The sequence below is a fragment of the Podarcis melisellensis genome (genome assembly GCF_964234715.1).
Source record: "Podarcis melisellensis genome assembly, chromosome: 6".
NCBI lineage: Eukaryota > Metazoa > Chordata > Lepidosauria > Squamata > Lacertidae > Podarcis > Podarcis melisellensis.
The window spans coordinates 93,803,588-93,816,926 of NC_138538.1; the positions used below are offsets into that span (position 1 = coordinate 93,803,588).

The 13,339-nt window shown below is 42.0% G+C and overlaps 1 protein-coding gene across 1 annotated transcript in view; it reads left to right on the top strand.

Moving 5' to 3' along the window:
- Positions 1–1,295: 1,295 nt before the first annotated feature.
- Positions 1,296–13,339, top strand: part of LOC309371959 (sterol O-acyltransferase 1-like) — a 45,800-nt gene continuing 33,756 nt past the window's right edge. The window contains exons 1-2 of the mRNA XM_081915111.1: positions 1,296–1,453; positions 2,379–2,516. Coding sequence (XP_081771237.1) covers positions 2,396–2,516 — 121 coding nt within the window. The 5' untranslated portion in view covers positions 1,296–1,453; positions 2,379–2,395. The remainder of the gene's footprint in view (positions 1,454–2,378; positions 2,517–13,339) is intronic.

Below are 13,339 nucleotides of genomic sequence, written 5' to 3' on the forward strand. Positions count from 1 at the left end.
GTTGTATATGCGGGGCACGGGTGGCACTGTGGGTTAAACCACAGAGCCTAGGACTTGCCGATCAGAAGGTCAGCAGTTCAAATCCCTGCTCCTGTTGCTCGGTCCCTGCTCCTGCCAACCTAGCAGTTTGAAAGCACGTCAAAGTGCAAGTAGATAAATAGGTACCGCTCCAGCGGGAAGGTAAATGGCGTTTCCGTGTGCTGTTCTGGTTCGCCAGAAGCGGCTTAGTCATGCTGGCCACATGACCCGGAAGCTGTACGCCAGCTCCCTCGGCCAATAAAGTGAGATGAGCGTCGCAACCCCAGAGTCGGTCACGACTGGACCTAACGGTCAGGGGTCCCTTTACCTTTATACTTCCTGAAGGAAGGCGATGTGGAGTTTCATGGTGTTTACAAAGTTGGCATAACTTGATATGTAATGTATTCCCCAATGAACTCTCTTGACCCTGGTGCTAGTCTTTATCTTAAATGTGACCTGGAAGGCATGCATGACATTCCTGACTTCATAAGACCTAAAGCACAGGGCTTTTGTGTTACCAGCAAACTTTAATTATCACCTCCTGTAAAAAGAATGGCTTCCATGCAATACACAGAAGGCAGGATTCAGGAGACATACAAGATAACCAGTTAAGTCATTTCCCACATATGGTGTGTGTGGAGCCTGTATTTACTATTTAAAACACTTCATCCAGTAGATTCCAGGGTGGTTTACAATAAGCATATTTCTTAATCAAAAATAGAAAGAAAAACAGCTTGCACAAGTTAGTGCCCTTGTGCCCATGTTACAGACTAGCAATGGGTCTGCTGTTTTCTACCATTAAAACTGTCCTCTTTGGCTGCCCTGTGGGACAAGGTGCGTGCCATATCCTGGTTCCAAAATGGGGTTGCCATATTCTAGTCCCACAAAAAATCTCATGAGGTTGGCTGCCATACTCCGAACACTTCCCTTGGCACAAGCTGGATTAAACGCCGTGGGACAGTTTCCTGCGTCAGCTTGCCTTGAATCATTACCGTTATCTCCTAACTGTACAGTTTTCTGCAAGGTGCCTTTAGGTGGCACTGTTCGACTGAAACATAAGCACTGCTGGATTAGCTAACTAGCCCAGGTGTGCTGAACCATTGTCCTTCCAGATGTTGCTGAACAACCTCCCATCCTCAAAGCTCCCAACCTCCCATCAGCTCTAGCAAGCATAGCCAATGTCCAAGGATGCTGGGAGTTGTCCTTTGGCAACATCTGGAGGACCAAAGGTCCGCCCCCCCCCGCGTGATTTACTCCCCCATTCTGTTTCCAAAGGGGGCAGCGACGTATCTTGTTCCCATCTCCTCCTCCGGCTTCGCCTCCTCTTTCGCCTACATGCCCTGACGAAGGCAGAGGAGGAGCCAAGCCATATAGCGCTCCCCTCCGATTGCGGAGCTGCAAAAGACGCAAGGAGGAGAGAGACACGGAGACTCAGGTAGGCGCTCCGGGGACGGTGGTGATGGGACTCGGGCTGGGGCGAGAGGTGGTCAAAGGCTGGAGAGGGGGCGCAGGTACCCTTCCTGAATCTCCCGGTCGCCTTCGAGAGGAGAAGGAGCGAAGGAAGCCTGCTGGTCCCCTTTTCCTCCTCTCCTTTCCGTGCGTAAAGGCTGAGCCCACCGGGTTCCAAGCTGGGAAGTGAGAAGCATAGTTTTCTAACTTGGATGAAATGGAAAACTATGGTTATTTGTACGATTTCTGGTTTATTTAGAGCTTGGGGAAAGGGCTGTGTAGTTGGGCAAAAGGTTTGTTAAGGATCATCAGAACTGGCAGCAAAAAAGTGCTGTGTATGTGTGATTTATCCCACTAAACTGAGATATCACCTTAAACACAAGGGCTGCAAATGGCGAAATCTTATCCCTATGGAAGATTTTAAAGAAACAAAGATCGGGTCAGATAACATTTCCTGCAATTTTAACTTCCATTAATAATCAACCAAAACAAATATTTTGAAAGATATAAGTTTAAGGCAGCCTTTTTAACCATACATCCTGAGATGTATACAAGTCCCATCCTTCCTAGCTAGGAAGACCTGTGGTCAAAGATGATGGGAATTGTAGTTCAACAACATCTGGGGACCCAACCAAGATTGAGTAAAGCTGGTTCAGAGAGTGAAGGGAACAATTTGTGGTTTTGAACAAACCCTATCCTCTACTTTCACAACTTTCATCAGCCTGAAGTGGTGTATTTAGAAATGTTTTCTGGCAGCCAGGAGGCCTAGGGACTTGTTTTGTAAAAGAAAGATTGAGAGAGCACTGAGGTTCTTAGAATGATTGTAATTATACATCATATAATAAAGAATGATAAGTGCATGGTCATAAAAAGCTGAGGTACTTCATAAGAGTAAGTTTTCTCCTCTACAGTGCGTTAGCCTGACACAATGGTGGGTGAAGAAAATACCTCCGTAAGGAATCGCCGATCAACTTATGAGACTGCAGAAGAGAAAGAAGACTTGTCAAAGAGGCATGAAGCAGACAGGTCTTTCCCACAATCAAGCAATGGTGAGATTTCTTCATCAGTAACTGCAGAGATCTTATCTGATTTAGCAGATGAAATGATAAACTGTGAAATGATTTTAAATCTGCATGTGAACAAAAGATCTGAAGCAAATATGAATTCAATTGTTTCCAGTGTTCACCGTGTTCAGTGGGTTTATTCTGAATCAAACTTTGTTGACTACAATCCAGTGCATGTATCTTGGTGGTGTAGTTCAACGTGGTACTCAGCCAGTTCTGAGCGTGTTTGCTTTGTGCTAATAACTTGACCTTAGCACTGTATTTGTTCCCTGACTTGTTTTCTTTTAGCTGTGTGCCAAATTTGTGAAGCCAGCAGAGGGGATTCTTCTAGAGAACTTTTATGACCTGACTAGGAAACATATCTATACCTAAATTATTCGTGTTTTAGTTTTTGTTTCAACAGCTACCAGATATTTGCCTCAAAATATGAATACTGGCATTCATTGCTAAGCTTGTTTATTCAAATTCAAGCTGGTGTGAAACTGCCTTCTACTGACTTGCACCAGCAGTTCATCTGACCCAGTACCGCTTACTCTGACAGGCAGTTGCTCTTCAGACCATGTTATTGTGGTCAGGTAGGGTTCCACCAAGTCTTTGTGTGCGCAGAATGAGGTCCACTCGCCCAACCAGCCTTTCCCTGCCCGCGGGCCTTAGGTTGCCAATCCCTGGTGTAGATGCATTTATGAGATTTCTTCATCAGTAACTGCAGAAATCCTATCTGAATAAATATAATAATTTATCAGTGGATTTATTTTGAATCTGCAAATGAACAAAAGTTCTGAAGTACAGTAAATACGAATTCTTCCTCAGTTCTTAAATAATGGATTGTTTCCAGTGTTCACCATGTCCAATGGGTCTACTATGAGTAAAACTTTGTTACATGTATTTTGGCTTTCCAATCTTTCTGGACCTGTCATATCAATGACCACTGGATTCTAACCATAGCTGAGAACTGAAATGATGAATTGAGTTATTATGAATTTGCATAGCTGGCAAATTGTATTTTCAAGCTGCTCCTGTTTTCTGTCCTCACAGCACTCAACATTGTAAACTCAGTCCTGTTTGAAAGCTCAGACCCTGTCTCCAGGGAACAGGACCTTTGGGAGGCTGAGCGATGGCCGTAATTGTGGTCTGTCAATTTGAAAATAAAACACATTTCAAAGGGGTATAGGATGTTGATTCTCATCCCAGGCTTCCCCAGCTGACTCCTCTTCATCTCCATACTTCATTCTCTGGACTGCTTTTGCTCCTACAAATTTCTGTGCTGCATGTGAAGCCTGCGCAGGGTTCTACTTCTGGTGGGCTATGTGTACAGATGTGCATTGTTGCACTAGGACAGCCTTCACTAACCTTGTGAAGGTGCTTGGATGGGGGGTTGTGGTCCAAAACATGTCATGGAACCAGGTTGGCAAAGGCTGTAGCATCAGAAGGCAATGTTGCCAGCGATGGGATGCTGAAACCACAGGAGGAAGAAACATGTGCCTACTCCACAATTTAACCAGTGCCCTACATACATCTCATACAGTTCATTCCCATCTTCAATCACAGATATGATTTCTTACATCTTTTATCATCTCCCCAGCATCATGTTCCACCAACTTTGTGTCAGAGACTGGTCAGAGGAGGATGTTGGAGACTGCCTCCCTAGCTTGACCCTTCCGGGGAGGAGGAATACAGTATAGATTTACAACAGGGGTTTGGTCACAGCTCAGAGGCAGATGAGGGGGAAAGCTGGGAAATCATGGGGGAGCCGGAACAACACTCGGCTGACAGGTTGTTATTAGAAAGCATCCCAGACCTTCCATCTCCCAGAACCCGGCGAGCCTTAAAAGTAGGAGAGCAAAGAGCTCAAAGACAGAGGGCACATAGCAGCACCTGTAAGAGAGATGATGAGAATGGCGAATGAGGAAGTGGGAGAGATGGGAGTGTGGTGGAGATTGATTCGGGACAATGCCATTATCCAAGAGGCTGGGTTCTATAGCCTCTCTCTGTAAATACTGAATAAAAAGCGGACAGTAAGAAATATTCCCTTGTCTTTATACGTTCCTGGGCAAGCAGCTGGAAGTCACTGGCAGCAGCTTGACACCTTGTTCAGAAAATTGATATCATTCCTCATAGACTTTTCTCTTAAGTCCTCCTTTGTATCATTACTACTTCGTTCACAAATTCCTTGACTTGATGTCCTAAACAAAATAGACTTGAAAGACTCCAGGTTAGGTCTTGAAAGGCAGTGTAAAGGGGGGCGGGGAATACCCATCAATGCAAATTCCAAAATAATTGTTTATGGAATCCCATTTTGGGACATATTCAGTTTGTCATGCATAATGAATCTTCTTATCTCCAATTATCTTATCTCCAATTGTAAAGATAATTAGGAGAGGTGCTTCTTGAGGTTCCACAGCCAGGAACAGCGCATTGTGTAGTAACAGTGGGACACATATAGTCCTTTCCTTTTGGTTACAACTTAAAATGGTTTTCCCTGGCATTTGCATGATGTAAATTCTGGAACTGCCCACATTTTAAAAGGTTTTTCACATCTCCTCTTCTCCAGGCTAAACATACTCAGCTCCCTCAACCGTTCCTCATAAGGCTTGGTTTCCAGACCCTTAATCATCTTGGTTGCCCTCCTCTGTACGCTTGGATAAACTCAGGATTAAATTGGTAAAAAGCAACCAGTGCCTTCCATCAGGATTTCTTGTTGGTTATGAAGTCTTAAAAACATTGGCAATGTTATTAACTCAGGTCACATGGCCACTCTTTTCTTCGAGTAAAAAAAAGGCCTTTGTGCCTTTGATGTGAATATACCCGTTTAAGTGTTCACACCAGCAGTAACCACCCTCCAGCTTCCCTCCATGGGTGGGAAAGCAATTAATCACCCCCCCACCCCATGTTGCTGTTGCAATCTGTTTAACAGCTCCCTGCTTGGTTTTCCTAAAATTCCTTCCCACAAGAGTCTGGAGGGTTGTCGTGCACTTCTGCCTCCTTCTCTGCCTTCTCCTCAGTTGGTAACGCACGAGACTCTTAATCTCAGGGTTGTGGGTTTGAGCCCCACGCTGAGCAAAAGATTCCTGCCTGCATTGTAAGAGCCTGGACTAGATAACCCTCGTGGTCCCTTCCAACTCTACAATTCTATGATTCCCCTGTAATTTTAGCACTGTATAGCAACAATAGGCTACATTGCAGGGCGGTAGCAGCCCATGCATCCTCAGGCACAGTACTCCCTCTGCAACATGGATATTGCTTGTGTGATGAATTTCTTTCCAGCACTTGCCAGTTACAGCTCTGACTTCACTCATTGGCTAAAATCACTTAAATGTAGGAGCAGGCTCAAATCTCCCAAAACAATTTCTTTGAATGGTGTCTGTGTGCTTCGCTTTAAAGCTTTCATTCTACAAGGGCTAAAGGGCTTGCAGAGTGTGTTTGTGTTTGTGTGTGTTGATGTCTCTGCATGATACCTTTCAACTGGGCAATTAGCTGTTGGAGAGGGGAAGCCCTTGCTGGCAATGCCTGCCCAAAGGTTCTTGCCAAGGTACGTGACTTTTTAGATCCTTCTGTCACAGAAGGATGACGTGTAGTTGCTCCCATCTTGTTTGTATGGATTAAAATCGCTGCAGAGGGCTCCGAGGGTGAGAGGCATAGCTGGCAGGGATGCAGAACCACTTGTCCTCATATTGTTGGACTCCCAACTCCCAGGATGGCTAGTGGTCAGGGAGCTGGATACCATCTTAACAGAGATGCCCAGGAAAGATAAAATCATCCTCCTGGGTGATTTTAATGCAAGAGTTGGGTGAGATTTTGATCTGTGGCCTGGAACTATTGGGAAAGAAGGAATTGGCAACAGCAACCAGAACGGAATCCTACTTTTAACTCTTAAGACCGTATTCATGGAAGACGCCTCTCAAAAGTAGGTGATGATACAAAAAGATATCTAGGTACAGTGGTACCTCTGGTTACGAACTTCATTTGTTCTGGAGGTCCGTTCTTAACTTGAAACTGTTCTTTTTAAAATATATATATATATTTATTACTTTCCAACAATTTAAACACTACAAAGGAAAAAAGAAAATTAAATAAAACAATACAATACAAAAACAAAGACACTACATAACACTAACACTAAAACACTAAACTAACAAAACAAAACAAAAACAATTTAAGACACATTAAACAATTTCAATATCTTTCATTCACTTGTTTCAACGACCTCCTCACACCTCCCTTTTTGTGTTCCACTTCAGTTAACTGTTTCAGCAATTCCTTTCCATCTTCCTCTGTTTTCTGTCCTGTAATTATCTTAACATATTCTAAGCTTATTTTTCCCCTTTAATACATTAATAATCTATTTGTACTTAATTCCTTGTAACATTTCTACTAAAGCCATATAACTTCATTCCAACATTTTTCTAACATTCATTGATTTTACAGTATTTCTGTAAATAGTCTTTAAACTTTTTCCAGTCTTCTTCCACCGACTCTTCTCCCTGGTCTCGGATTCTGCCAGTCATTTCCACCAGTTCCATATAGTCCATCAACTTCATCTGCCATTCTTCCCGGGTGGGTAAATCTTGTGTCTTCCAATACTTCGCGATGAGTATTCTTGCTGCTGTTGTTGCATACATAAAAAAAGTTCTGTCCTTCTTTGGCACCAATTGGCCAACCATGCCCAGGAGAAAGGCCTCTGGTTTCTTCAGGAAGGTATATTTAAATGCCTTTTTCATTTCGTTATAAATCATCTCCCAGAATGTCTTAATCCTTGGGCATGTCCACCAAAGAATGTACCTTCAGTCTCATTACTTTTCCAACATTTATTTTCGGGCAAATTATAAATTTTTGCAAGCTTGACTGGTGTCATGTACCACCTGTAAATCATTTTCATTAAATTCTCTCTTAGAGCATTACATGCCGTAAATTTCATACCTGTGGTCCATAACTGTTCTCAGTCAGCCATCATTATGTTATGTCCAACGTCCTGTGCCCATTTTATCATAGCTGATTTCACCATTTCATCCTGAGTGTTCCATTTCAACAGCAAGTTATACATTCTTGACAAGTCCTTAATTTTTGAATCTAACAATTCTGTTTCCAATTTTTATTTTTCCACCTGGAAACCAACTTTTTTGTCCAAATTGTAATAATGATAATAATGGAGCCAATCTCGCACTTTGTTCTTCAATTTTTCAAAGCTCTGCAATTTTATTCTGTCTCCATCTTGTTCCAGAATTTCCCAATATTTCGGCCATTTGGCCTCCATATTGAGCTTTTTCTGTGCCTTCGCTTCCATTGGTGACAACCATCTTGGGGTTTTCTTTTCTAACAAATCCTTATATCTTATCCAAACATTAAAGAATGCTTTTCTAACAATATGGTTTTTGAACGCTTTATGTACTTTTACCTTATCATACCACAAATATGCATGCCAACCAAATGCATTATTGAAACCTTCTAAATCCAGCACATCAGTGTTTTCAAGAAGCAGCCATTCTCTCAGCCAGCAAAAGCAGCTGATTCATAATAAAGTTTAAGGTCTGGCAGGGCAAATCCACCTCTTTCTTTAGCATCAGTTAATATCTTAAATTTTATTCGGGGCTTCTTGCCCTGCCAGACAAATCTGGAAATGTCTCTCTGCCACTTCTTGAAACAATCCATCTTGTCCAAGATTTGCAATGTTTGAAACAAAAACAACATCCTTGGCAATACATTCATTTTTATCACAGCAATTCGGCCTAGCAATGATAACTTCAAATTTGACCATATTTCTAAGTCCTTTTTCACTTCAATCCAACATTTTTCATAATTATCCTTAAATACGTTCACATTCTTAGCAGTCATGTTAACCCCTAAATATTTAACTTTCTTAACCAACGTTAGTCCTGTCTCCTCCTGAAACATCTCTCTCTCATTCACAGTTAATTTTTTCTCTAAAACTTTAGTTTTCATCTTGTTCAACTTAAAACCTGCTACCTGTCCGAATTCTTGAATCAGTTCCAGTACCCTTTTAGTACTAAGTTCTGGCTCCTGTAAAGTCAATATGAAATCATCAGCAAATGCTTTCAGTTTGTACTGTTTAGCTCCCACTTGTATACCTTTAATCTCTTGGTCCTTTCTAATAATATTTAACAAAACCTCAAGGACCAATATGAAGAGCAATGGAGAAATTGGGCAGCCTTGTCGTGTTCCTTTCTCAATCTTAAACTCTTCTGATACGTTATTCACAATTAATTTCGCCTTTTGTTCCGAATAAATTGCACCTATACCATTTTCAAAACCTTGACCTACCCCCATCCCCTGTAGATTCTTCTTCATAAAACTCCAAGAAACTTGAAACCGTTCTTAACCTGAGGTACCACTTTTACTAATGGGGCCTCCTGCTGCTGCTGCACCGCTGCCGTGCCATTTCTGTTCTCATCCTGGGGCAAAGTTCTTAACCTGAGGTACTACTTCCGGGTTAGCAGAGTCTGTAACCCAAAGTGTTTGTAACCTGAGGTACCACTGTATTCCATGCCTACAGCAAGGACAACTTGCATCATTGTTCCAGGTGAGTGTCCCTGATGCAGCCCTCTTGAGCTTGGAGATAAAGAGGGATATGTAGAAATGAGCTTTCATAGGCGTATGGTGCTTGGAGTGTGTATGCACAGTGCAACATAAATAAGCAGCCTCTTTCCTCCTGCCTCTTGGAACTATGCCCATCAGAAACTACTGAAGAGGGAGGCATCATGTGTGCACATTTCTGGCACGTCTTCCCTGTTACAAGTGTGTTAACAGTGGCTAACCATCCTGCTTGCACATGTCTGCAGAGCTTGTTGCAACAATTAATTAATATTTGTTGCAGTAATTAAGACCTACCTTTGGCAATGTATGTGATGTAGCAATAAATGATGTTCAAAGATGTTTGTCACAGTGCCAATGATCCAGTACATTTTGTGGAGGACTTGGTGCTAATTACTGAGGCCACTGGATTCCTGACTGTTGTGAAAGGCAACCTTCAATACCCAGAGGTAGAGGAAGATGAGGAAAGAACAGCAAAGAAAACTAAAATTGAGATTTACACTCTTGTATAAAACTGCACAAAAAACAAGTGCTAAACTTGGTGCTATTTAATAATAATAATAATAATAATAATAATAATTTATTTTTACCCTGCCCATCTGGCTGGGTTTTCCCAGCCACTCTGGGCGGCTTCCAACTGAATATTAAAAACAACACAGCATCAGACATTAAAAACTTCCCTAAAGAGGGCTGCCTTCAGTTGTCTTTTAAAAGTAAAATAGTTGCTTATTGCCTTGATAGGTTTATTTTACCTATCACTCTGTATAAAGAAAAGTATAATTCAAATGCTTTTCACCAACTAAAATTTTTAATTTTAGGAGGGGAAAAACACCTTTTCCCTTACAGGGTATGTGGGGGTGGTGAAGCTCCAGCCTGTGGAATAATCTTTTTTTTTTTTTGAATACTTTTTATTAAGAATTTCAGGATAACAATTTAGCAAAGACATACCCACCCTCCCACCCACCCCCGCCCGGACTTCCCTCAGGTCCTCTCTCTGGTTTTTCAGCACATATTATTCTCTGCATATTATAAAATTGTAAAGATCCTTAACTTATCTGTTATGTAGTGTAGTTTCACCCTGGGCCAACAGGGGGATACTGTATATAGTTTTCACTCAGGTCTGTAGATAGTTTTCACTCAGGTCCGCGGCAGTTATTTTAGGCGGGAACTCTGGGCTGTTGTTGTTACAATGTTGACAGCCGGCTGCCTATAAAAGCAGGCCCGCTGAGCTGTTTGCAGTCAGTTCTATTCCAGCTTACAAAATAAAGAGCTACTTGAAGAAATCGCTATGCCGGCTGCTATGTCAACCCACAACTTAACATTATCTGTCTATATGTTACCAATAATACATATCTGTCTATAAGCTACCAATAATAAATTTGTGTTTGTTTATTTAAAACCTGCCAAGGAGTCCAGTTCATTTTGTTGTTTCTTTAAGTACTTTGTAAAAGGTTCCCATTCTTCTTTAAAGTCACAGTTGGCCTTATCATGCAGTTTGTGCGTCAATTCCGCCAGTTCCACATAGTCCATCAATTTCCCTTGCCACAGTTCTTTTGTCAGGATTTCTTCATTCTTCCATCCTTGTGCTATTAAGACTCTTGCCGCCATTGTTGCATACATGAATATGTTCTTCAATTTCCTTGGCAGGTCTTTTCCTACAATCCCTAACAAAAATGCTTCAGGCTTTTTTACAAATGTTAATTGGAACATTTTCTTCAATTCATTGTATATCATTTCCCAATGTTTTAAAATTTCACTACAATCCCACCACATATGATAAAAAGTCTCTTCTTTTTTCTTACATTTCCAACATATATTTGAGCCAGTTTTGTACATTCTTGCTATCTGTACTGGTATTATATACCATCTATACATCATTTTCATATACAGTGGTATCTCGGGTTAAGTATGTCAGTGTTTGTAAAAAGCAAAAAAAAAGGAGGAAAAGGTTCTGACCTCCCTTTGCCTCTTCAGCCTGGTCCTCGGACCCTTGTCGGCACAAAAAGAGTCCACGAGAATATCCTTGCAGAGTTTTATTCTTAAAAGTCTTTGTGCAAAAACACGACTGAATAACTCCACACACCAGCACCAGCCAACCCAAACACCAGCCTCAGCAACAAACTAACATTTCTCACTTATATATACAACTTGGTGCAGACCGCTGAGTCATGCTGACCCAGCTTTATTCGCATTAAAGAAACAGCGGCCATTTTAGCCGTGACACCCCTTCTGTTTCTTTAAATGCGAAAAACCCCAACAGAAACAATACATACATACATTACATACATAAACCCAGTTTTGTCATCAGTTCATTATGGCATGTTGCTGGCAAAGGCTTGGTGAACAAATCAGCAATATTATCTTGTGATTGACAATACTCCAGTTTGATTACCCCATTCTGTACACAATCTCTAACATTCGCATGACGGATAGCAATATGTTTTGATGCGGATTTCATTATTTCTGAGCCCGCTAATGCAATGCACGATTGGCTATCTTCATACACTTGGATAGGCAAATCAACTTTACAATCTAGATCTTTTAGTATCTGTATAAACCACATGATTTCATTGCATGCTAGCGACAGGCTCCCATATTCTGCCTCACAGGATGAGGTTGCAACAAATCCTTGTTTCTTTGACCTCCATCCAATTATGGAATTGGCAAACATCATAACCATTCCACTTGTAGATTTTCTGGTAGCTACACAGCTTCCCCAGTCCGCATCAACAAATACTTCTAGTTTTTCGTCTTGTGTACTAGATATCTTCAAACATACATTTAATGTCCCCTTTAGATATCTGATAAGCCTTTTCAAAGCACACCAATCAGCAGTACTGGGTTTAGATACACGTTGACTCAGAACATTTGTAGCACATGCAATGTCTGGCCTTGACCACTGGCTTAAATATAACAGTGATCCTATTTTTGAGTGATACAACTCAGGCTGACCAAATTTATCATCACACACTGTCTTTGGGAAATCTGGTGTCATGGGAGTCTGAACTGGCTTGCAGTTTTCCATGCCAAACTGCTCTATCAAACGAAGAATTTTCTCTTTCTGACTCAATAGGAAGCTTCCATCAGCTTCCTGCCTTACTTCTACTCCCAAGTAATTGCTTACAGGCCCCAAGGCTTTAAGCTTAAACCTCTTTTCCAGTTGACTTGTGAGCTTCTGGATCTCATCTGTGGAACTCCCTGCCACAAGCAAATCATCAACAAAGACTAAGAGCATTAGATATTTGTTGCCTGATCCCTTGGTGTACAGGCATGGATCAGCCACACTCCTTTTAAAACCAAGTTTTACAAGGGCTTCATTTAAACACTGGTTCCAACACCTTCCACTTTGTTTGAGACCATAAACAGCCTTTCTCAAACGCCAGACTGCACCATTCTCCTCTTCAAACCCAGGGGGTTGTCTCATTAATACTTCATGGTCTAAATTTGCATGCAGATATGCAGCATCAACATCAAAATGGTGCACTGCTAGTTGTCTTACAGCAGCAATGGAAAGCATTAAGCGAAAAGTTTCACTCTTTACAGTGGGAGAAAACACTTCGTCATAACTCTCCCCTTTAATCTGAGTGAACCCTCTGGCTACTAATCTGGCTCGAAAACGTGGTTCCCCAGATGCAAGGGTTTTCCTTTTGTAAACCCACTTGCATGACACCACTCTGCCACCAGGTGGCGGCATTATGACCTCAAACACTTTGTTACGTTTAAAAGAGTCCATTTCTTCTTTCATAGCTTGTTCCCACAAAGCACGTTCCCCAGGGGGTAAGTCTAAGACTTCATTATAACTTTGTGGTTCCACACAACTCACATTGCATACTCTCACTCCTCCTAGGGTTAAACACTGAGGAGGTACACCCTTGTTTGAACGCTGGGAGCGCCTAGGCACTATTACTTCTTCTTCCCCCCTTATCTCTGGCTCTTCTTCCTCTTCCTCTAGAGAAGTATTATCTTTTGCCACATCTTTTGGGGAAATCTGTGCCTCCTCCTCCTCCTGCTCCTGCGTTGCCAATGGCTGAGAAGAAGCCTCTTCTCTTACTTGCAGGGGCAGTAGGCAATCTGGGTTGGCATGGATCACAGTCCATCTGTCCTGGTCAGCGAAGTCTGCACTTCGTGACAGAACCACTCGTCCTGGGCGTAAATTGAAACGCCACCCTTTGCCATAGGACTGATATCCCACAAACCGCAGTCTCTGCGCTCTAGCACCCCCTTTCTGGCGCTGAGCTTTGGGGATGTTTACATGTGCCCAA